Source organism: Petaurus breviceps, unplaced genomic scaffold, assembly GCF_028583685.1.
Source record: "Petaurus breviceps papuanus isolate PSGF00001 unplaced genomic scaffold, PetGlider_PUasm1.0 178, whole genome shotgun sequence".
NCBI classification, from domain to species: domain Eukaryota; kingdom Metazoa; phylum Chordata; class Mammalia; order Diprotodontia; family Petauridae; genus Petaurus; species Petaurus breviceps.
In genome coordinates, this window is record NW_027185777.1 from 16,899,428 (window position 1) to 16,925,700 (window position 26,273).

At 39.3% G+C, this 26,273-nt stretch overlaps 1 protein-coding gene and 1 long non-coding RNA gene across 3 annotated transcripts in view; one reads left to right on the forward strand and one right to left on the reverse strand.

Annotated features, from left to right (window-relative positions):
- The window catches only part of PRTFDC1 (phosphoribosyl transferase domain containing 1), a 92,134-nt gene extending 75,454 nt beyond the window's left edge, over positions 1–16,680 (reverse strand). The window contains exons 1-4 of one of the 2 annotated variants that reach the window (XM_069086324.1): positions 16,550–16,644; positions 15,931–15,975; positions 4,917–5,023; positions 2,181–2,364 (exon numbers count right to left, since the gene is read on the reverse strand). In XM_069086324.1, the coding sequence (XP_068942425.1) occupies positions 2,181–2,364; positions 4,917–4,924 (192 nt within the window). In that variant the 5' untranslated portion in view covers positions 4,925–5,023; positions 15,931–15,975; positions 16,550–16,644. Of the gene's footprint in view, positions 1–2,180; positions 2,365–4,916; positions 5,024–15,930; positions 15,976–16,549 lie in introns of both variants that reach the window. The other variant, XM_069086323.1, reaches the window with a different exon arrangement.
- Positions 15,671–17,253, forward strand: LOC138159948 (uncharacterized). Its single transcript, XR_011168022.1, has 2 exons — positions 15,671–15,932; positions 16,838–17,253. It is a non-coding gene; the product is annotated as an uncharacterized lncRNA (long non-coding RNA).
- Positions 17,254–26,273: the final 9,020 nt, after the last annotated feature.

A 26,273-nucleotide genomic window follows, 5' to 3' on the forward strand; every position in this document is an offset into this window, starting at 1 on the left:
CATCAGTTCACTTTATCAAATGACTTTCAAAGACTTTTCATATTTAGTCTATGACCTATAATTGTGAAATTGATTATTCATCTCACCACTTTAAACAGAGAGGGTAGATAACCACTTGAGCTTAATTGAACAAATATTAATCAACCCTAGATTTATAATAATAACAAAAATAACTAACATTTGTATAGTGCTTTAAGGTTTACCAAGTGCTATAATATATTCTCATTTGAGCCTTACAATTCTGCAACTGCATTTTATGGTTGAGGAAACAAACTGTGAGGGCTTAAGTAACCTCTCTAAAATCAAACAGCTAGTAAAGTATCAAAGGTGGATTAAAATTCTGGTCTTCCTTACTCTAAGTTCAGATTTATTCACCATGTTGATTAAAAACTCATGTAATTAGAGGTGGAGTAATTTTGTTTTGAAACTAAGGGGTCAGCAAGAAAGAGATGAAAAACTCAAAGGCTGGGACTAAAAGAGTGCTCTTCAACTTGGGACTGAAACTGTTTCATGTGAAATGGCCCGTGTGTTTAAGGCAAGTGAATTTATCTGCTATGGAGCAAAATGATGACAGTGGTATTAGTTGATTTCCAGGTGAAAGAACTTTGGAAGAAACTGAAGAGTGGGTCTGGCCATTAAACACAGAGACCCATAGAACAATCTAGTGAAGTTAACAGAATTAAAGCTTTGCCTACCTTAATACTCAAGTTAGTTGTCCAATCTCAAATTATTATATCTTCAACCTATATCTTATTTCTCGCATGCCTCTCTTGGACCTTCTGGGGAGATTCTTGATGTAGACCTCTGTAGTCATTCCTAACTTATCTACCAACTTCTTGACTTTGCGTTATGATTCTAATCAGAACTGAGACTAGAAATATTTTCATCTGGGATAGGAAGAGAGCATGGTACAAAGTACAGTTGGTTCCTCCTTCCTACAGGGATTAGACAAAAAATAATCCATTGAGAAAGGTACCACAGCAGTGGGACCCAGCAGGGGACAGTGGCCCTGGGAACTGCTGTACCAAATGACAGCTTGGGCAAGATGAATTACAGGACTATCATTGTCTATGGGAAGAAATCATGTCCACCTGGATGTTGGCATCCTATTGGGAAGAAATTCACCTCTCAAGTGATGATGGTGCTCTGGGGCAAAGCTTCGTTCACTTTTTGCTAGTACTATCCTGGTTGTGGCCTTTATTTGAAATAGAATTTCCCAGATGTACTCCCTTCTCCTTGTACACCCCACCACACACACAACTCTACTTCCCAAACTAAACTTCATCATAGCCCTTCGTGGACCATACCCTGGGGCAGGATTGGGTGTGAGAGAAAAAAACATTTCATAGTTGAATCTGGTAATATACAGTAGGTTGTGTAACAAGTTAGTTTAAGTAATAAAACTGCATCCATAAATAACCAAACGAATCATATATATACATATTCTTTTTCTGTATGTGTGTGTGTGTGTGTGTGTGTATGGAAGAGAGAAATTTTCTCATATATGTATGTATATATAGTTATATGGGGGGGGGAGACTTTCTCACACACTATCAGCATAGCATTCTAAGCAGTTGACTAGGTAGATACATAGAACACCTCATGGCAAGGTGGGTGGAAAGGTACAAGAGAGAAATAAAAAAAGGACTAAGGTCCTAAGCCCTCTTCTTTTTTCAGAAGCTCTGTTAGTTTGGAGGAACCTTTATTTGGCATTGCCCTGGGCCTGCTTAGTCATATTAGGTGACATGGTATCCACAAATGGCTTCCCATCTTCAGTTTCTGGTTATGCCTGGAGGCCAAAGCAAAGATATTCTACTAGGCCCAAGAGTGACTGACTACTAGGGGACAGAAACCCTAGACTGTCCCAATCTTTCCCAACCTATGTCAAGGTAAAGCCTTGGAAAGTTATCATGTGGAACTTGTAGTCAAGTTGAATGTTTTGATATCAATACAACAAAGAGCGTTTTAGGGGAAAATAAAAGTAATTGTGTTATACTATAATAATTTTTACAAAATTAAGTAAAACAAATTTTTTCCCCTAAAATAGCTCCACCTCTAATCAGGAGGTGATTAGAGCCACTTCTTTTTTTCAGAATTTTTAATTTCAGAAATTTAATTTCTTTGCACACTTTTACTTGGCTCCAGGCTATGTAACTGAATTGGAAAATCTGCTAACTTACCTGGTAACTCTTTAGTCTGATGAAGTCAACCTTCATAGAGACAAACGTATCTGAATTTCGACTGATATTCTTTAGATTCTCCACAAGGTCAGCGCAGAACTTATAGCCCCCTTTAAGCACACACAGAACCATGATGTCACAGTATCCAATGTCATTCATGATATCCTTTGCCAACTTCTCAGTCCTGCAAAGGAAATAAAAAGGACAAAAAATAAATCACCATAAATTTGTGGGGCTAGCAATGTTCCAGCTACAACTGCACAAGGCACACTGCTCGGCATTAGATTGCATTTTGGGGGAAAACTATTTAGTTGCACAAAGGAGCTCCAAGCTATAGAATTATGTGATTTCTAAAATTGAAAGTCAATGATTCATAAACGTTACTATCACTTGTTTTTGGTGAGTGGGAAATGGGCAGTAGCAACAACTAACATGGACATAATGCTTCCAGATCTTATAGTTTTACAAGCAATAGCTTGTTTGAGCCTAAACTCTTCAATGTAGGCACTTTATACATCAGCAGTATTATTATACAGATGAGTCAAGTCAACAAGCTCTGGCACTATGCTAAATGCCCAGGATACAAAGGCAAAAACCAGTCCCTGCTCACAGTATAAAGAAAGACAATTTGCAAACAACTATATAGAAATAAGATTTATACAGGGTCAATTGGAGATGAGCTCAGAGGAAAGGCACTGGCACTGAAAGAGAAAAGGAAAAGCTTCTTACCAAAGGTGGATTGTAAATGAATCATGAAGGAGGACAGAAGATGTAGACAAGGAGGGAGGGCACTTTACTGGGGGAGAGCCAGTGAAAACAAAAAGTAGGGAAATAGATTGCCTTGTGCAAAGAGTAGTAAGGAAACCAATGTCATTGAATTATAGAGGAAGGGGATAAAGTATAAGAAAGTCAGAAAGGTAGTAGGGGCCAGGTTATGAAGGATTTTAAAAGATTAATAGAAGATTTTATATTGGAACCTGAAGGTTATGCAGAGTGACTAGAGTTTACTGAATGTAGTGGAGGGGGAATGACATGGTCAGACCTATATCTTAAGACAGGTCGCTTTGGTAGCTGAGAGAAGGATGGACTGGAGTAAGTAGAAACTTGAGGCAGGAAGGCTGACCAGAACATTTTTATAATAGTCCTGATGTGAGGTGTGTGAGGCCTGTACCAGGGTGGTGGAAGTGTCAGGGGGGAAAGGGTCATATACAATTGATGTTACAAAGGTATAATAAGACTTGGCAATGGATGGGATACAGTAGGGTGAGAGAGAACAGAAGTTAAAGATAAGATTTAATTTGCAAACCTAGAACACTGGGAGGATCATGGTGCCCTCAACAGTAATAGGAGAGTTAGAAAGAGGGAGGGAATTTTGAGGGAAAGATAGTGAGTTCAGTTTTTGTACATATTGAGCTTAAGATGGTTAGTACAAGATTGGTAACTTTGGAAAAAGTAATTTCAGTTGAATGATGAGGTTGGAAGCCAGACTACAGAGTGGGAGGGAGAGAAGTAGAGGCATCCATTATAAATGGTCTTCTCAAGGAATTTAGCCACTAAAGGAAGGAGTGATATAGGATGACAGGTAGTGGGGATGGATGGAGCAAGTGAGGGGTTTTTGAGGATGGAGGAGGCACTGGCACGTTTTTAAGCATTAGAGAAACAGCCAGTATACAGTAAGAAATTGAAGATTAATGAGAGAGTGGAGATGATAGGACTGACTGCTGGAAAAGACAGGATGATATGGGGTCACTCTGCATCAAAAAAGAGTTTGTCTTGGCAAAGAGCTGGACCATCTCTTCATAGGAACTACTCAGAAGAGTAAACAAGGCTTGGAAAGATGAAGTGACTCACCTTTTGTCACAAGTATCAAAGGAAGGAATTTAGCATAAGCTTTCAGGTCTCCAAGGCCTGAAACAAGGCAATGGCAAGCCACAGCCTTTTAAAATTAATTTTGCCAACTTGATAGATATAAGGGACACATCAGGCTTTTGAATTTATTCCCCTTCTAACACTCTATTTAGGTTGTCTATTTCCTTTATCTGTTTTAAAAAATATTTTTACAGATATTCATCCATTTCTTTTAAGTTCTTAAATTACTAATTAAATTAATAAGTACCAGAGTACAGTAACCAATGACAATCTTGTGAATTTACTTTGTTAGTTGTGATCACTTTTCTGCTATTTTTTGATAATCTGAGTTTCCTCTCTCTCTTTTTTTAGTAAATTTACTAGCTATTGTTCAATTTTATTAATCCTGCACCATGCTACATGAGATGTTTCATTATGCTGTTCTTTAATAATAATTTAACAATAGTTTAATAATAAAAAAGATATTCTGTAAACTGCAAATATCCGAGTAGCTGATGCCCTCATTATCAGATGCAAAATGTAAACTTAAATCAGTGATTGGAATGTGTTGGCTTATTTAGTTTGAGAGGAATGAGAGAAGATAGGGACTAGCCCAGGTAAGGAAACTTCCTTTAACAAAGCAGGTAGGCAATTCCTCTGATACTTAATTTTATAGAGTTGCCTAGAACACCCAGAGGAGGGGTTTGCTGGAGCTAGCTCCAAACAGCTGAGTTGTAGCAAAAGGAAGGGTCAGGATGAGGACTCAAGTCCTCTGATGTGGTATATTCTTTTTTTTTTTATGGTACCATACTTCCTTTCAGACCATGCTTTAAGTCTGCTTTTAGCCTGTCAAACTGAACTAAGCATGTAAGAAGAAAACATACCTACCTGTCCATAATGACACCATGAGGTATAAGCACGTGGTTCAGATCTCCATAATAGTGCTGCGGGTATGTGAATAAATCCAAGTGATATCCTGGCCAGTCATCAGAAATCTGAAAATAAAATCATTTGGGTTGAAGTTATCTTTAATTGAACAATATATTTAAAAACATACTTATAGACCTAGCAAACAACCACCAAAAAGTACAGTCTATTAGTGTCTACAAAGGATATGACAATAAAGATCCTTCCTATATCCTTTAAGAATTTGTTAAAATTCCTGCAATTTGTGGAAGTACGTTAAGTAATCCCCTCCTGCATCACTGCCTTGTCATGGTGGAGGGATTTTCGTAGCTAAATGAAATTATGAGCTATGCTGTGTAGGGTTACCCTAGACAAACAGTTCATAGTGGAGAGTTCTGACAAAAGGTGACAGAAGGGAATAGCAAACCAGTTCAGTATCTTTGCCGATAGACACCTGTCTGATGTGTCATGATCCACAAGGTCATAAAGAGTCAGACATGACTGAATAACTAAACAATGACATATTAAGTAATGAGTTATCGAACATTGATAGAGAAACTGGCCCTGAACAAATTACTCTATTCTACAGCCTGACTCGTTTTAGGAATATCTCAGGAATAAGTCAAATGTCATGTCCCCTCTGTGTATATTTCCTTCCCTTCTCTACTTCACCTATCCAAGTCTGATCCATCTCTGAGGCCCAGCTTGAGTTTTGCCACTTCCTTGGAGATATCTCTGATTATTCCAGGTCTTATTGACTTGGGACTTGGAATTTGTATAGCACTATATTGGTGGGAGGGTGAAAGAGGAAGAGGGCACCAGATTTATGATTTCATTGGTGTAGGGAATTACCACTGGGGAGAAAAAACCAAAACTCCTTTTCCTCGAGTAGAACCATTCCACAGTTTATGGTCTTAGAGAGCTGCCTTTGGTACTGAGAGGTTGTGACTTGACAAAGTCCACATAATTAGTGTATTTCAGAGGTTGACCTTGAACTCAGGTTTTCTTGAGTTCAAGGCTGGCTCTCTATCCACTATGCTGTAGTACCTTTCCAATTTTAAATACTTAACCATTTGGACTTTTTGTGTATTTGTTTCTAGTCTGGACCCAAGATTACATCAGTCTGGGGGAATTCTCTAGTTTGGAAACTCCCTGCACTGATAAAGATCGCCACTTGTTTATAACTTCTAGTATTAGAGGGTAGTGGAGGGCAACAGGGGGTTAAAAGGCTTGCCCCTAGTTTCAAAATTAGAGTGTGTCAGATGCAGGACTCAAATTCAGATCTTTCTGACTGGTTGGTCATCTATCCACCATGTCATGCTGCTGCTTAGCAAAATACATGTGCACGGGCATGTACGTGTGGCTGTTCATGTGTGTAATCCAGTAGGTATTTATTAAGCACTACATATCAAACAGTGTGCTAGGTGCTAAATATATAAATAAATAAGCCCTTCAAGGAACTCACACCCTACATATTGCTTGATATTGGGTAGCCATTGTATTAACCATGTGTCCTCTATCAGACCCTAAGTTCCATGAGGGAAGGCATAATGACTTATCTCTGCACATCTTATTGAATCTGCATGTTCTTAATAAACAATTTTTTCACATTAATTTAGATTATAATAAATTAGAGTTCATGATCATCTAGAGGGAAAGTGTGCTAGAGATTTTGGTTTTGTTTTTTGCCCTGTCTTTGCTTAGAAAACTTGATATGAACATTATTGCTAATGGTACACTTCACCTTTTTACAGAAAGCAAAATTTAGAACTACTTTGATGGACCGATGATCTCATAGATGGAAGTGCTCTTTCAAATAGCATGGTTGGAAAAGTAATAAACATGTTAAATGAGTCATTTTTATACAACTAAGTCACAGGACTAAGAGTAATCTGAATCTGTTTTTCTCCTAAATGGAGAGAAGAACTCTGTAATCTTCATTCTGAGTCATAACAGCTTATTACTTAGATTTCTTTTTGTTTTCAGATAATTTTAAAAAGAATTATTAAGCAACACATGCACACAACAGCTCTAGCACACACAGAGAAGAGGTTTGAAAACAAAGATGTTTATTTTAACCAATCTCCTTTCCTCTAACTCCTAACTACCAATTCACTTAAACTTGTGAACAGAAAAGCTGGCATTCAAACAGAAGACTCAAGAGGCATAAAAAGGCAAACATGAGGGAGAAATCATGAGGGACTTAAGAAGGTTAAACTGTTTACATTCTCAAATGGGAAGATGATACATGTAACCCCCAAGAGCCTTATCATCATTAGGACAGACCACTAAGATGGAGAACATGGATATGAAGAACGGAGAACATGGATTGGGGTGATCTCAAAAGAAAAATGGGAGGCTGAGAAGGAGGGATGTACTAGAAGAAAGGGAAAGGGAGAGGATGAAGCACAAGAAAATCATCCCACATAAAAGAGGTAGTCAAGGAAGCTTTTATAATAGAGGGGAGATGGGAAGGAGGTGGCAAAGCTTAAATCCTACTTTCATCTGAGGGAAAGAGGGAAGAATACATATACACACTTAATTGGGTACAGAAATCCATCTCACCCAACAGGGAATTAGGAGAAGTGACTAAGAGAAAGGGGGAGCTGATAAGACAGAGAGCAAATGAAGAGAAGCAGTGGTAAGAAGCAAAACTGACTTTTGAGAAGGGACAGTGAGAGAGAGACAGAGAGAAGAATAAACAGAAGAAAATAGGATAGATGGAAATAAACAGTTAGCAATCATAACTGTGAATGTGACTGGGATGAACTCACCCCTAAAATGGAAGTGGATAGAAGAATGGATTAGAAATCAGAATCCAACAATATGTTGTTTACAAGAAACACACTTAAAACAGAAAGACACACAGACTTAAAATAAGAGCTGGAACAGAATCTATTTTGCTTCAGCTGAAGCAAAAAAGAGCAAGGGTAGCAATCATGATCTCAGACAAAGCAAAACAAAATATCCTAATTAAAAGTGATAATCAGGGAAAATGCATTTTTCTAAAAGATATCATAGACAATGAAATAATATAATGTGAAACATGTGCACCAAATAGCATAGCATCCAAATTCTTAAAGGAAAAATTAAATGGACAGTAAAATTATAATATGGGGGGGAACCTCAATTTGCCTGTCTCAGAATTTGATAAATATACATAACATAAATAAGACAAGTTAAGGAGATGAACAGAATTTTAGAAAAGTTAGATATGAGAAACCTCTGGGGAAAACTAAATGAGAATAAGAAAGGAGTATGCCTTTTTCTGCCTGGCTATACATGGTATCTTCAAAAAAACTGACTACCTATTAGGGCATAAAAACTTCACAACAAATGTAGAAAAGCAAAAATATTAAATGCACCCTTTTCAGACCCCAATGCAATAAAAATATATTCAATAAAGGGCAATAAAAAGATTAAAATTAATTGGAAACTAAATAATCTAATCCTTAAGGATGAATGGCTCAAGAACAAATCATAGAAACAATCAATAATTTCACTAAAGAGAGTGATAACGAGACAACATACTAAAATTTTGGGATGCAGCCAAAGCAGAACTTGAGGAGAAATTTATATCTCTAAATGCTTATATTGATGAAAGAGCAGTTCAATAAACTGGGCATGCAACAGCAATAAAAACTAGAAAAAGAACAAATTAAAAATCCCCAATTAAATACCAAAAAAAAGAAAATTCTGAAAATCAAAGGAGAGATTAATAAAATTGAAAGTTAGGAAACCATAGAACTGCACAGTGGATAGAACACCAGTCCTGGAGTCAGGAGGACCTGAGTTCAAATATGACCTTAGACCTTTGGCAGAGCTGTGTGATCCCAGGCAATTCACTTAACCTCAATTGCCTTGCAAAAACAAAAACAAAAAAGCATGGAACTAGTAAATAAAACTAGGAACTAGTTCTATGAAATAACCAATAATTCACTAGTTAAATTGATTTTTAAAAAAAGCCCAGAAAACCATATCGCCAACTTCAAAAAATGAAAAGGGTGAACGCATCACCAATGAAGATAAAATTCAGACAATTATTAGTAGAGCTTTCCCTAAAATCACAGAAGCACTTTGACCCTGTAATGTAATACCAAGCAAAGGCAACTTCCCAGGTTCAAAATACCAGCATAGGTGCTCTCTATTTTATTCAGTAACAAACCCAGAACAGAGAAGATCGAAACATGACATCATTCCAAATACAGCATTTACTAAGTGTGATTAAATAATCTCCAAGTACTACCCCACCCCAGGACCTTCCAATCATTCAATCAATTACAAAGTCTCTGTTCTAAATACTTCTCCACCCCTAGGCTATACCTTAATTAAGTCCACCACAAAGCCCCTTTTCTCAAATGGAGATTAGTTTCCAAACATAAGGTCAAAAGTTCCCCACCCCTGGATCACAATTGAATCTACCCCAGAGTTACATCAAGTTTAAACACAGCACTTAATACCCAAATGGAGGTCTTTTCTTCATCTTGACAAGAGGCAAGTTCTCAGCAATCTTAGTTCCTGGGGAGACAAGGCTTAGCAAAGCCACAAGATACATTGCCAGTCCCTTCATGAATTTATCCTCTGTCTGTAGAACAGTCCTAGAACCCCTGAACACATTAGCAAAGCCCTCTCCCAGGATTTCTGTAAACATACAACAAGAAAATCCTTCTTCAGGGCTTCTGAACCAACAGAAAGGCTCCCAGACCCCTGCAACAACAGCACTGTCCCTCACCAGTGGACAGTATTCACTCTTGTCTGCAGGACAGTCTCCAGACCCCTGCAACAACAGTACTGTCCCTCACCAGTGGACAGTATTCACTCTCTGTCTGCAGGACAGTCGCAGGCCTTCTTAGCGAACAGCCAGGTTCCAGGACTTCTTCAACAAAAGGACAGTATTTCACCAGTAGACAAATCTGGCAAAATAACATCAAAACAGACAGACAAAGTACCAGCAAAACAGCCATGTCTCCTCAGTCCTTGGCAGCTCAGGGGGGCAGGTCTCAAAAGTCCAGGGCAATTCAAAGCGGCCACCAGCAATTCTCTTAGTCTCTCTCTCTCCACGAGGTGCTGCTTCCAAAAAGATCTTCCACCTCTCTCTAGTGTCTCTCTAAATCTACCTCACCAGCTTCTCCCAGTTCAGGACTTTCTTTTCACATCAACAAGCCCATCCCACAGGTGGGATTAACAAACTCTGGGTTTTAACACAATCAATTTGAAAACCAAGCCAATACAGGGGAATCTTTAATTGCCATTACTATCACAGACCCTTAGTCCTGTTTCTTACATACCAACAGTATTTATTGAGGATTTATTTTTGCAGATGGACAAAATTTATCCAAATTAGGTTTTTGGGGGGAGCAGGGAATTTGCACAGAGAGTGTAAATATATACATAACAAAATGTGGCATTTCAAAATGCAAGAGAGAAGAATTCCTAGAATCACAAAGAACAGAAATGGAGTGCTAGAAGAGCTGTCAGCAGTCTTCTAGTCCAGCCCATATCCAAAAGGCATCCCTGACATAACCTTTCTGACAGGTGTTCATCCAGCCTCTCCTTGACAATCTGTGAGGAGTAGGATTATTCTATAATTTCTTCAATTTTTCAATAACTATATTTGTAAGGAAGTTTCCTTCTGACTTCAAAAAACTAAATTTGATACTTTGCAACTTTAACCTTTTGCTCCTAATCCAGCCCTCTGATGCTAAACAAAATAAATGCAATCTCTCCCCCACACACAACTGCTGTGGTAGGACTGGAGTTTCCATTTCCCCGCAATAGGGATTATTTCCACCTAAAAGGTAACAAAGCTGTTCCAGGACCTCTTCGTCCTTTGACTTGGTTCCCTGGTCACCTAAGGGTATAAAAAATCCCACTCAATGGAGTCAGGGCTCTTGACTTGGATTTTTTGAAGACCAACTAAATCACCATACCTTGCCCTGTGGACCAGGCACGTTTACATATGGATTTGAGGGACAAGGGGGCAACACTCAAGGAAGCTAAATGCCACTGTATCCTTGCAGCATTAGGGCAAAGTAAACTTCCTTATGTTCATTGTTCAAGACCTCTTAACCTGAACAGGTAGATGGCATTGAGTCTGCCTTTAACAACTGCCTTTCAAACACTTACACAACTATCTTTTAATAGTATTGTCCTCCTTAAGTCGTCTTTTCTCTGACCTAAACATCCCAAGTTCCTCTAGTTTGCCCTCATATGACATGGGTTCAAGGCCTTTCGCCATCTTGGTTTGCCCTCCTCTGGACAAACTTATCAATGTTCTTAACCCATGGTTATCATTCCCATTTTGCAGATGAGGAAACTGAGGCAGAAAAGTTATTTGCTTAGGGTCACATAGTTAATAAGAGTCTGATGCCAAATTTGAATTCAGGTCTTCCTGATTCCAGGTCCAGCACTCTGCCTATCATACCACTCAGCTGACTTTAGGTTCAGACTAGAGATTTTATTAATGTGGGGAACTACAGGTGTGGAAATTCCCTTGGCTGATGCACGTTAGCAAGTCATCAATGAATTATAGTCTTTGAGAGCTACCTAGGGGGCTGAGAGGTTAAGCAACTTGTCCAAGGCTATAGAATCAGTGTGTAATAGACTGGGCTTGAGCTAGTCTTCCTCACCAAAGCCTGATCTCAATTCACCAAATATTGCTGTCTCTCAACCCCATAACATGATTAATTCAGAATGAGGAACCAAAACTTCTTACAATAATAAGCAACCAGACTCTGGTTTCATCTAAAAAATGAATCACATCAAATTTAAAATCCTTAGATCTCCTCAAGTTCCTATACTTACAAAGACTGCCAGCAAAAAAAAAAATTCTTTGCTTAATGTTACAATTGGACCAGTTTTAAAGCAGACTCTTTATTTTGCAAATACAAATGATTTTGGATCATCTGCATGGGATTTTCTGCAGTGAATTTTTAATTCCTTTTCTATGCCTGGGAATAGCCAAGAGGAAACTCTAATTAGTTTCTAAGTGTTAAGGAGCAGGTGTTCAGAGTAAGGGTTTTTAGTTTTTAATTTTCCTTTTAATTACATACATAGGGGAAAAAAAGCTATAACTTTTCCACTGGCTTTTCCATTGCCTCTAAGATATAATACAAACTCCTCAGCCTCCAAATTTAGCCCCAACCTATCTTTCTAGATTTTTTCCACATTACTACCTTTCCCAAACTTGATGTTACAGTCAACTGTTTCTGATCTCAATGTCTTTCCCCCCATCCTATATACTCCCCTAAATCAAGGGTTCTTAACTTTTGTGTCATTAATCACTTTGATAGTCTGGTAAGCCCATAAACCCTTTCTCAGAATTATGTTTCAAATGCATAAATATATCTAAGATTACAAAGGAAACCAATTATATTGAAAGTCATCAAAATATTCTCTGAAAGTTCACAGACCCCAGGTTAAAAATAGTTGTCCCAAATCACCCAAAGATACAGAGTCCTTGGGACTGCCCACTGGATTTCCTCCACCAACCTGAAGCCTCAGGCATCCCTGAAATTAATTCTTAAGTTGGACTTCCCCCAGTGGCATCACTGTTACTGAATGGTTCCTCTAGGAACCCCCAAACCCAACAATGACTCCTTTCTTTCAAGGCTATACTCAGGATTTCTTTTATTAAGCCCAGCACAACACAAGGCCTCCAAGTCTCTCCCCCAACCTTGTCTGCTTCTTTTTCCCATTACAATGTAAGCTCCTTGAGGGCAGGAATTGTCCTATTTTCTTTCAACACCCCCAGTTCTAGCACAATCATGGACTGACCGATAGATCAACCTTTCAGAATCCTTATCTTTCTTAAAGCTCAGCTCAGGGGCTAACACCTTGGGGAAGTCTTCCCTGACTTTTTCCCTCATTCTTCCAATTATCCTCTCCTCAATTCTTACTATTCCCCCCTTCCTCAAATTGCCCTGTATTATATTTGCATACTCCTATTTCCTCAATAGAATGTAAGCTCTCTTCACTTTGGTCATTATTTCCAATGCCTTTCCTGTACTTACTATCAAACTGAATTGAGGATGAAGCCTGCCCAAAATGCTGTGATGCCTAATAGAACACTCTATGTGTGATTTGCCTGCTTTATGGGAGTACTCAAAGGGCCAAGTATTTCAGAAGTTACAGTATCTGAACAACAAAAGATGTACTATTGTTCCATGACATTTTAGCAACTGACTACTTATTACTCACTGATTTTCTATCTTCTCTTGAATACCAATTACTCACACTTTGTTTTCTATCTTCTTTGGAACAGTCATTTTAATAGTTATATGGCATTAAGGAGAGAGGCAGTATGGAGTAATAGCTAACATTAATTAAGCCTGCACACTAACCTAAGTGCTTTACAAATATCATCTCATTTGATCCTCACTACAACCATGGGAGGTGGGTTCTATTATTAGCCCCAGATAGTACAGAAATGGAAACTGAGGCAGAGGTAAAATACTTGCCCAGAGTCACACAGCTAGTAAATGGCTGAGGCTGGTCCTCCTGACTTCCTGGGCAGCTTAGTGATGCAGTGGATAGAGTGCCGGCTCTGGAGTTAGGAAAAATCTTCCTGAGTTCAAATCTGGTGTCAGACACTTAACTAGTTGTGTGACCCTGGGCAAGTCACTTAACCTTGTTTGCCTTAGTTTCCTCATCTTCAAAATGAGTTGGAGAGAAAAATGGGAAACCACTCCAGTATCTCTGCCAAGAAAACCTCAAACTGAAATGAACAACTTTCTGACTCCAGGTTCAACCCCGTATACACTACTGTGCCACCTAGCTCCAAGTAGTAGTGGGTAGTAAGCCAACTTTGGAGTAAAAAAAAAAAATCTGGATTGTTGCTCTCAACACAACCGGGCTGTATTACCCTAACAAGTCACTTGACCTTTAAGGCCCCATGAAACTCTCAGACTTTAAATTGCAAAGAAAAGTGCTGATCTGGGGGGTGGCTAGGTGGTACAGTGAAGGAGTCAGGAGGACCCTCTTTCCCTTCTGGTGTCAGACACTTAACACCCCCCATAAAAAAAAAAAAACACTAGCCCTGTAACCTTGGGCAAGTTACTTAACCCCAATTGCCCTCCAAAAGGCAAAAAAAAACCAAATCTGATCTGGACTAAAAAGAGTATTTCCTCATCAGGAGCTCCATAATATACATAGTTAACGAGGTTCCTCCCCAAAAGGTGATAAAAACAATAGGATTTCAGAGTTCAAAGAGACCTCAGAGGAGATCAAGGCCGAACACTCCCACATATTATTTTTTTTTACTCTCACATATTATTAATAAAGTGAGACCCAGGGAGTCTTGTCCAGGGTCACACAGAGTAGCCCAGTTAATATCTGATGGTTAGAATCCCACCCCACTCTAGGTAGCAAAATCACTTAATTTTCTGCACCCTGGTTTTCTCATTTGTGAAATGGAGAAAAATATCCTTGGGTTCTAATCCTGACCTCACCACTAACTACTTGTATAACATTGAGAAAGTCACCTTAGCTTCTGTAGGCCTCAGTTTCCTCAATTGTAAAATGAGTAGGTCACACTACACAATTTCTAAGATTTCTTTCAGGGGCGGCCAGGGAGCACAGTGAGTAAGAGCACTGGCCCCAGAGTCGGGATGACCTGGGATCGAATCTGGGGCTCAGACACTTAGCACCCACCCAGAAACACCTGGCCATGTAACCTTGAGCAAGTTACTTAACCCCAATTGCTTAAAAAAAAAAAAAGATTTCTTTCAAGTCTAAATTGGAGATCTGATGTCAAACTTTCCTTACAGGGTCTTTGTGAGGGAGGCACTTAAATCAGCTGTTTTAAATATTGTCCTGACTCAGAACCCAGAACTACTATAGCCAGCTGGTTCTAAGCTGTGAGAAATTTTACCTCTGACCTACTCTCTTTGTAATGGTTTAATTTTGTTGATAGTGGAAATGGGGAAACCCATCATTGCTATAATCTTAGCTCCTTTAGGGTTGTTTTCTTTGAGCTATTTCTTGGTCAAGGAAATTAATTTTGAGAGAAATTTCTTGGTGGATTCTCTGCTGGAGGGGAAAGCTTCAATTCAGTGACTGAAAATTTAATTGCTCAAGGCAGAAGCCAAAACATTCCAAGTGATTGTTCTCATAATTACCCAATTTTGAATGTTTGCTCTTTTCTGAAAACACATCCAAGTGAGTTGAAAATGTGCATTACAGCATATTTTAGTGCCAAGACCCAAGAACCTCCTCAAGTGAGTTAATAAATTTAAAGCATTTTGCAAATCTTAAAGCACTGGAGCTAAAAGTAAAGTAACATTATTATTATAATTGAGGGTCTTAAAAACCAGCTGCTATAAAAGTCTTGGTGCAGGTTTAAGCTGCTAAAGCTTGAGACTTTTGGGATACTGTTTTCATTGAATTTTTTGAGCAGGACAACAGAATTTGGTGCTGAAAGGGATCCTTAGAGATTATATTATCCAAAACGCTCATTTTACAGATGAGTAAACTGAGACCCAAAGAAGTAACTTACCCAAGCGGTAACTTAATACACAGACAATAAGTAGAGTCCCGAATTTCAATTGAGGTCTTCTGACGCCAAATTAAGGCATTTCCACTAAAACCACGCTGCCTTCTACTTTCACAATCCCCCTTGTTAAATGAAAACTTGAACATGTGCTAAACTAAAGAACCCTAGAATTCCCTACCTACCTCTATCCATTTTTGTTTTCTTCTTCTCCTCACTTCATTATGCAAGTAAATATTACCTCCTGGCTAACGTACAGATTCAATTCCACAAAAATTTATTGAGCTGACCTTAGCCCTAAAAAAATCGCATTTGGAGGGATACCAAGGCCAGTATTTCCAATATCATTAACGTAGACTGGGATTCTACGGGCCACGTTGCACACTGTAAAGGATACCATAGGGCTTTGCTTAGCATCTAGAAAACCGCTCCAACAGCAGCTTTAACCTGAGGAGGTGCTGGATCACAGCCGGAGAATAAAGGAAGAGTGGAAGGCGATTAAAATACCTGTAAGCACCAGGGGCCTCAAGCCCGTCGAATTTTTCTTTTAATCTTAACGGTAGTCCCAAGGCAGTGGAGGTAGACGGAAAGGAAGACAGGCAAATCCAAGGGGAATGTTATAAAGCGCAAACCCACCAGCCTCTCTTACCTGCATCCTCCCCATCCCTAACCCCTCATCCCATTTCTAAAAGCTAGGCCTGGAGTTGGGCAAGGTTGAAGCAAGGAAGACAAAAGGCAAGGTCAAAGACCAGGGTGGTGGTAGGGCGGCTGGGGCTTTTGTGAGTGGACGATGAAGAAGAAAAGGCTGCAGTGTGGAAGAGATTAAGAAGGAGAAAAAAGAAAAGGCTGGGGTTTTGGTATATGCTGGGTTGGGTTTTACTAGGGGTAAGGATGCAGGGTCTTTGTTGGAAGATGGAAACAAAGTATCCTTAGGAGATACTGGGCGCTGCCCGAGGGTTCTCTCCATCGCAAGGAAGGAGGAGCCAGCCTGTGGAGGGTTACGAAAAGGTATTCCATGCCTGTCGGGGAAAAGATCGCCAAGGGTAGGGGCCTGGAGGGAGGGATGAAGGAGATACGGAGGATGTGGGCGCTCACTACTGCCCGGAAATCAGGAGTTTCCATTTACCACGACCCCACGCCTGTTGTCTCGCGCCTCCTCTCTCTTCCCAGCCATGTTTCTCCTGGAGGAAAGCAGGAAGGAAGGAAAGAAAGGGAGCCCCGAGCTCCGGGGAGGGGGTGAATGGGCAAGAGGGGCGGGGGCACGGAGGGGAGGGGGACGCGGCGCCGGGTACCGGCCGCTGGGGACAGCTCGGCCCCCGCCCCCAGCCAGCTGGCGGGAAAGGATGGCTCTGCTGCCCCGGGCTCCCATTGGCTGGACGCCAACTCCTCCTTCTGCTGCTTCTTCCCTCCCCAGCCCTCAGCTTCGGGAGAATGCTGTAAGAAGTTGCCTCGGGACCTGCTGCTGGCTTTGGAAGCCTTCACTTTTCCCCAGAGGCAGCACAGCGCTAGGACTCCCGCGCCCCACCCCCAGAATGTGCTCCTGCCGAGCTGCTCAATGGATGCCTCAGGGGGCTTGTGTCCCTGAAGTATTTGAAAGCCCAGAACGACAGAGAAAAATGAAGAAGTGCGGATCGCTTCAGTAGAGTTCCCCCCCCCTTCTCTTTAAATATTCGCTTAATCTTCAACAAACACAAAAACAACAAAACCCCAAAATGCAAGTGTTTAGAAAACAAAAAAGCATTGTATAAAAACACTGAACTGTCATGCATAGTTTGTTTTTATAGAAAGTTCTAGAAATTACAATTAACCTAGTAGTAAAAAAAAAAAGCTGCTCTTTTTGCGTCTCCAATTCTTTTATTTCTTCTGTGAGTTTTAGAACGTCTTGATGATACTCTACCCTCTCCCCCCCTTTCCATTATCTATTGCTACTTAATACGGAACCTTCCTTTCCAGAGAATCTCTCCCATGTAACAAATATGTTTAGTCAAGAAAAATAACAAACACATCGGCCAAAATGGATTTCTAAGACAATGATGGGGGACTGGGGGATTTCCATTTGCTTTTATCCTGCCTAATTCTCAATTCTGTTCCTCAAAGAAATCAGACGCCTCTAAGGTCATATCCTAGACACATGAGTATTTGTGATATGTGTTTTTCCCCTTTTTATTAATGATAATGGTCTCTGAACTCTCTCCAAGTTTTTCACATCCTCTCAAGTTGTGGAGCCCAGAACTGGACACAATATTCCCCTAAGGGTGTGACTCAGAGAACTCCCCTATAATTAAGATGGAGGGTCTTTCTCAAGTATAAACTGGGCCAGGCTGCTGAGGTCCCTTCCAGTTATGAAGTTCTGTGGTACTCTGAAAATAAATCTATTTAGGTCCCTTCCAGCTCTGAGACATTGTGATTCTGTGATATTTGAACTAATACTATGAAACCTGAATCAACCTAGTACATTTTAGAATAACCCAATTGAGGTCTGAAAAGGACTTGGGAAAAGGTTCGGTATAACTTCTGGCTTGTTGAAACATTCCTAAACCATCCACAGACATATGAGAATCTATAATGTGTGTTTTCCCCCTTATATAAATCCAGGACCCCCATCCTTGAACTCCCTCCAAGTTTTCCACACCCCCTGAAGTTATGGAGCCCAGAACTGGACATAGTACTCCACCAAGGGTCTGACTCAGAATTCACCCCAAGGATTACTGTTTTATTCTTCAGATTTGGGTAGAAGCCAGGAAAAGGAATATAATCTTTGCCAAACTTAAGGGGATGGAAGGAGAGGATAGTCATCAATTAATTTTTATTGAACACCTACAGGGTGGGAAAACATATTAGCTGCATGAACACAGTCTCCTGAACACGAAACGCACGTTTAAAAAGTTTCTGAGTGTCCATTAAATGTGGTGGTTTCTAAACTAGCAGGGTGGAATAATGCAACTTAGTGAATTTTGATGCTTAAACTTATGTATGAGGGCCATTTCACCTAAAATGGAAAAAAAACAGCGAACACATCAGGATAAGAAGGGTGGCCCAGACAGCATTCTCATACCAAAATACTGAAAATTGGTCCAGAGCAGACTCCAATGAGCATTTTTCATTGATTTCACAAAAGCAAAAAGTCCACCTTCCCAGATCCTTCCACTCTCCCTGGTGGTATACCATCATTCCTCAGATTCCATTATATTTATTTACTTATCTGACTTCATGCTGCAGCCTTCCCTAGAATGTAAACACCTCAAGGAAAGGTTCTTTCATTTTTTGTCTTTGCATCACCAGAGCCTAGTATTTCATAATAGGTATTTCATGTTTGTTGAATTGCATCAAATCAAAGAAGGTAAAGCAATGCTTTAAGGGAAGTTAATTACATAAGAACAATGGTATGTGTGGAAATTAGAATTTAGTGACATTAGGTTTGGGCTATAATTCATTAACAATGACTTAAAATATATTTTATTGATATATTTGGTTTTTACACATCAGAAATGTTTCTCAGTATCCCTTCTCCTACCCTTTCCAAAGAGCAATCTCATAAAGCAAGAAAAAAAGACAGCAAAACCAATTGAAACAAACATTGAAAAAGTAGGAAAACATGCAGCATACCATAGCCATGGACCTCTCAAATCTTCAGAGTAATAGGGTGGAGGTATCTTTTCATTTTCTTCTTTAGGGCCATGTTTATTTTTGTGTTTTTTTTTAAATTTTGTAATCTTGCAACATTTACCTTTTGCCCGTTCTGCTTCCCCCCCCCATTTCCATTAGCAGTGACTTTTTAAAGTTTTATGGATGCTGTTGGTTTTTCCACCATAGTAATTTCCTGAGAAAACCCCTCTCTCCCTGAACCTTCCCTTGATGCAAAAAGAAAAACTCAAGCAAATCTTACTGACCCAGTAACTGATACACCAAAGTATGCAACATAATCATATCCATATTTCCCCCACTTCTCTTTCAATTTTTTCATTTGCACCATTGTAGTCATTGTATATATTGTTTTCACTTTGCTTACCTCATTCTTCATCAATTCATATTGATCTTCCCATTTCTCTGAAAATATAATTTGTTGCTTTAACAATGCTATTGCAACTTTATATGGAGGATGCCTATACTCATTGACCAAACTGGCACCATTAGGCAAATTATCATTTCTACTGTATACAAATTGGGGGAGGAAATGAAGAGAGACAATTGTTCTGTCACTAGTAGTTTTAGAGTATTGGGGGGAGGGCATTGCCAAGGTAAGTGAGTTACTAAGAGTCCCACAATCTGTATGGCAAAAAAGACATGAATCCATTTTTCTCAATCCAAGGCTAGCTCTCTATCCATTACTCCACCCATATATATATATATATATGGTTATAGATGAGTTAATTAATGTATGTAGGTATTTGGTTGAGAGTATAGAGTGTTCAACTTAGAATCTGGAAGACTTGAATTTGAGTTCTTCCCCCATACACTCACTAGTTGTATGACCCTGGTATGATAGTAATGGCAATTAAAGATTCCCCTGTATTGGTTTGGTTTTCAAACTGATTGTGTTAAAACCCAGAGCTTGTTAATCCCACCTGTGGGATGGACTTGTTGATGTGAAAAGAGAGTCCTGAACTGGGAGGAGCTGGTGATGTAGATTTGGAGAGACAAGAGAGAGGCAGAAGAACTTTTTGGAAGCAGCACCTCGTGGAGGCAGAGAGAGACTGAAAGAATTGCTGGGGGCCACTTTGAATTGCCCTGGACTTTTGAGACCTGCCCCCGGAGCTGCCAAGGACTGAGGAGACATGGCTGTTTTGCTGGTACTTTGTCTGTCTGTTTTGATGTTGTTTTGCCAGATTTGTCCACTGGTGAAAGACAGTCCTTTTGTTGAAGAAGTCCTGGAACCTGGCTGTTGGCTAAGAGCTCCTGAGACTGTCCTGCAGACAGAGAGTGAATACTGTCCACTGGTGAAGGACAGTGCTGTTGTTGCAGGGGTCTGGGAACCTTTCTGTTGGTTCAGAAGCCCTGAAGAAGGATTTTCTTGTTGTATGTTTACAGAAATCCTGGGAGAGGGTTTTGCTAATGTTTTCAGGGGTTCTAGGATTGTTTTACGGACAGAGGATGAATTAATGAAGGGACTGGCAATGTATCCTGTGGCCTTGCTAAGCCTTGTCTCCCCAGGAACTAAGATTGCTGAGAACTTGCCTCTTGTCAAGATGAAGAAAAGACCTCCATTTGGGTATTAAGTGCTGTGCTTAAACTTGATGTAACTCTGGGGTAGATTCAATTGTGATCCAGGGGTGGGGAACTTTTGACCTTTCTGTGTTCTATGGTTGAGCAAATGAATGTACTTTACTTAGATTGGAAACTAATCTCCATTTGAGAAGAGGGACTTTGTGGTGGACTAAATGAAGGTACAGCCTAGGGGTGGAGTAGTATTTAGAACAGGGACTTTGTAATTGATTGAATGAGTGGAAGGTCCTGGGGTGGGGTAGTACTTGGAGATTATTTAATCACCCTTAGTAAATGCTGTATTTTGAATGATGTCATGTTTTGATCTTCTCTGTTCTTGGTTTGTCACTGAGTAAAATGGAGAGCACCTATGCTGGTATTTTGAACCTTGGGAAGTTGCCTTTCCTTGGCATTACATTACACCTGGACAGCTCTTAACCTCTCTGAGCTTCAGTTTCCTCATATGTAAAATGAAGAAAAGAATAACATCCATTGAACAGAATTATTGTAAAGATCACATCCAATTGCATTTATGTATGATACATACACATACATGTGCATATTATATGTATGCATGTCAACAGCTTTGTAAACCCTAAAGCACCATAGCAATTATTACATAGAGGTAGCATGACACAGGAAAAATAATGATGGATTTGAAGTCAGAGGACCTGAGTTTTAATTCTGAATCTTACCACCTATTCTGGTATGACCTTGGGCAAATAGTTGACCCTGTGAGGAAATTAGTTTCTTTCTTTGTAAAATTAGGGGGTTAGACAAGGTAACTTCTGAGATCCCTTCCAGCCCTAAATCTATGACCTTATAAATACTTTGTAAAAACCACAAAGCAATATGTAGTGAGTTATCAGGTGGTTTATCTTCACTTTACTTGATAGTTGAAAAGTTATGTCACTTCTGTGAATACTAACTCCAGTGAAATAGACAGAAATCCTCTTATACTCCATCCTGTTTCCCCATAAATTTTCTATAAAGGAAGTGTTCAATGAACTAAAAGTCTTCCTTTTAGTTTATCTTTTTTGTTTGGGAGTCTTGAAAGCACTTAATTTCCTGATGACATTCCAACCTGATATCAATTTAATTCCAGGCCCAAATCATTATATATTTTTGTTTGTAAACTAACTTGTCAGTTGCCTATGCACCTACATATTATAATCTGAGCGATATGAATTTTCATCCACTTTGTTTTTCCAGGGCAAATGCTTAGATAAGTGTCTTTTGCATTATTACAAATTTCACTAAGGAATCTGTGTAGTGTTCAGGGTTTGATTGCCAACCTGGATCCTATGACAAGAAATAGAAAACAGATCCTTGCCATTAGATAACTTACAATCTAGTTGTAGAAATTGTATGAAACTGCAAAATAATAGAACTAGCAAATGTTGAAAATCACAAGGATCTAGACTATCTCTTTTTTAAAATAAGAATTAAAAAATAATTTATACATACAACCCCATAGCTGCACTCTGAAAAATGGCAGATTGTCATAGAAGGGAATGAAAATCATACAACCTGTGGGTGGCTAGGTGGCACAGTGAATAGTGCACCGACCCTGGTTTCAGAAGGACCTGAGTTCAAATTGAGCCTAATACAAATACTAGCCACGTGACCTTGGGCAAGTCACTTAACCCCGATTGCCCTCCAAAAAGCAAAAAAAAGAAAAAGAAAATCATACAACCACAGCTTTGGAAATATCCATTTGCCTATTCATCCAAAGCAAAAAGTGCTTTCTGAGCATGAGAAACAAGGAGAAAAAGAGTAGATGCAGTTCATTCTGCTGTCTGTCTCCTCTGACTTCAGGTGTTTGTTTACAAGATAGTTTTGATGTATTGTCTTAATATGATAAAATTCAGTACTGAGGGTTGAAAACTGGTTCAAGGAAACCCTTATAGAACACTTATTGGTGCAAAGTTTATTTTTCAAGGAATAACATTAACTCTGGTATTTAGGTTTTATTCCTGAACTTTCCATTGGCATATTGTATTGTCTGAGGGAATGTGCACTGGGATTTGTTCATGCCTCACTGGTCTCCTGTGAAGAGTTCTTGACTAGATGTCATGAGTTCTTTGTTCCCATATTACTTCTGCCATTAACTAGCCATGATAATTCATATCATATGGTCAAATCACTTATCATCCTAGTGCCTCAGCTGTTCTGACTGTAAAATGGGGAGAATAAAGACTTGTCTTATCTTACAAGGTTACATAATGTGTGTGTGTTAAATGAGATAACATATGTGACAGGCCCTTGGAAAAATGCTACCAAAATGTAAGGTGTTATTAGTCTGGGATGTGGTGAGAATTAAGAAATTAAAGGGTAGCCTGAAATTACTGCCCAGAGACAAGTTAGGGCTGGCATAAGAAACCATGCTAGATATAGAAAAATTAGAAAATTATAGAATCAGGAGCATAAACAGATTGTGGATTTAGTTCTGTTTACATATGAGGAGAATGAGATTCACAGCTCTGAAAATCCAAGGCAAGGGGAATGCATTTAGCTTTTTCCTACTTTCTTTCCTTATCTTTATGTAGCAAGTCTGAAGAGAGACATGAACCCCACAAGTAGCAGGTTCAGTGGGGTTTGGGATCTGCAGTCTAACCATGCTCCCTTATAGCTCACCCAACTTGGGCCTGCTATATAATTCCTTGTTGTATATTTAATTTTATTGATAGAATAATTTATTTCTCATTATTCAATTTGTGACCTCTTTCATTAAGTCATTAGTTCAATTCCCCATCCTAATTCATTATTATTTATTTAATGAAATAAAGAACTGTCCTTTCTCAATAGTAATTATTCATATTTATCTGTATAATTAATATACAGCTACAATGATAGAATTAGAATTCCTGAATGCATAATTTTATTAACTAATGAAAACAATAATAAACATAGTTACGTACCACTGTTTACAATACCTCTTCAGTAATCATATGGTTCTTACCATAATGAAAACCATGAAGATACACAGATGCTATTAAAGGTCATAGGATTTAAGGATCTCGGAGATTGCCCAGGATAGCACCCTCATTTTATAAGTGAGGAAACTAAAGCCTAGAAAGGTAATTTATCCCTGATCACAGAGTTAGTAAATAGGTAGAATCAGTATATGAACCTAGATCCTCTGATACCATATAGCAGCTAGTTGGCCCAGTGGATAGAGTGGCAGGTCTGGAGTCAGGAAGACCTGAGTTTAAATCCAGATTCAGATACTTACTAGCTGTATAGCCTTGGGGAAGTCACTTAACCCTGTTTGCCTCAGTTTCCTCATCTGTAAAATGAGCTAGAGAAGGAAATGGCAAAACACTCCAGTATGTCTGCCCAGAAAACCCCAGATGGGGTCACAAAGAGTCAGCCATGTCTGAAATGACTAAACAACCACCACCGCCTCTGATTCCAAATCTAGTGATAGTCACACTACTCCACATTCCATCTCTGGAATTCCTCACTCAGGTTTTGCTGTTTGATTGCTTCTCACCATTACTTGGTAGTAGAGGAAAGTAGACTTAAGTCATAAGTTTGAAAATTGGCTCTGCCTGTGTGAAACTGGCAAAGCTGCTTCACGTCAGTTTCTTCATCTGTAAAATGAGGAGGTTAAAGCAAGTGATGAAGTAGGCATTGTCCACTCTGAGGTCACTGCCTTCTCTGAATCATAGGATTGCTCTCAGCAGTTTGGTGGCCCTCCACCAAATCAACAACATATATGCAACTTACACCTGCAAATATTTTGCTATTGGAAGTCTGTTATTGGGTAAATTTCTGGTGCAGAGCATGGAATGTTTTTCTCTCCTGAGATTTGAGACAGTCACTTGGTGTCAGCATACACGCTAAATTCAGAATGATAGCTAATTGTTCATAAGTACTGACACATGAAAATAAATATAAAATGTTCAGCCTGGGAACCACTCTGAAACACACAAGCATATGGAACCTGGTGACTCAGATGGTTAGTCACTAAATCACTGGTTAAAAGTCTGGATGAAATCCATTGTGGCCAAAAGCCAGTAAAAATGATGATGATATTTTGCTTTCCTGTAGTTCAGGACAGAAAACACTGTATAAATGTTAGGTGAACAAAAAAATAAAAATTGTGATTTGGGTTAAGGATCTTACTCCATTTGAGGAAGCTGATTTCCTCTGCCGTATAAGGATGGAAGAAATTGGAAGAAATTGGGTGGCATCTTCTTCATCCTGTCACTGGAATCATGATCTCAGAGCTGTTGGTAGTCCTTCCCAGAATGTAAATTTCAATCCATCTGTGCCTCCTCCTGCAGAGCAAGGAGTCTTATTTACATTTTCCTGAAAATCTTCCATATTCAACATGATGGAGGCCTTTTGGAAATCATGGGCAGGGCAGGGATGGGGGTGGGGGTGGAGAGCCAGGATAGGGATGCAGCACAAAGTTTGTCATCTTACCATACAACCAGGCTATTTCCTTTTCTGGTAACATACTTCTCTGGTGATATTGTTTGTGCTGCTTTTTATCCATCTACTAAAAATAAATAAACGAATATGCTGCAATCTTTTTACAAAAAAAAGCATAAGCTTTTCTCTATTGTCTTTTGGGTAATTTGCAATCTGAATTCTTCAGAAACTGTGATATGTCACGATTTGTCATCAAAGGAAGAATTTTGATTTTTACAAAGAAGCTTTTGTTTTGGGAAAAAGCTTTGGATCATTAAAAGTACTGTACAAGGGGTGGGTAGGTGATACAGTGAATAGAGCACCAGTCTTGGAGTCAGGAGGACCTGAGTTAAAATCTGAACTCAGACACTTAACACTTACTAGCCATGTGACCTTGGTCAAGTCACTTGACCCCAAGTGCCCTGCCCTTCCATCTCCAAAAAGCAAAAAAATAAACAAACAAAAAAAGTACTGTATAATATCTCAAATGCAGTCCAACCCATTCACCTCTTGTCCGATTCAAGGTCTTTTTACTGTCCATCTGTAGTGTCTAAGATATTTCTACTGATGGGCTAGTTCCAAGGACTAGCAAGGGCAAATGTAATAATCGAATAACGAGATGAGAAAGTTTAGACCAATGATTTTGCTAGTGAGGATGACTCTCTTTGTGTTTTGCAACAAGCAGGGAATAGTGTTTATATAGGGTTTGAGGGGAATAGGGTATCAGTTTCTAGTAATCCAGGGCAGGTCTTAATTCACACTTGTTTGTCCATTTAACCCATGATATTGCAGTTATGCAGGTTCTCAGAATCTTGGTGCAAATCAGGATATGTTGACACCTTATTCTTGTTGGTTTGCAATTTCAAGCAGAAGTGGATCAAGGGGCATAATAGGGGGCTCTCACAGGTGACGAAATGGCAGGTTCAGGACCCACAATAGCATAGTCTGGGCAAAAGGAATTTTTCACCCACTTCATCCCCTTGGTATTTCATGACTGGATAGTTCTTAAGATCATGGACTGAAAACTGAAAAGGATGTCAGAGGCCAACCTTCTCATTTTATAGAGGATAAAAGTGAGACCCAGGCAGGTTAAGTGATTCATCCAAGATTACACAGATAGTAAATATCAGAAGTGAGATTTGAACTCAGATTCCTTGATTCCTAGAGTAACTTCTTTTGAGTGAATACAGATTTCATTTAGAAGACTTTGCAGTGTTCTAGAACAT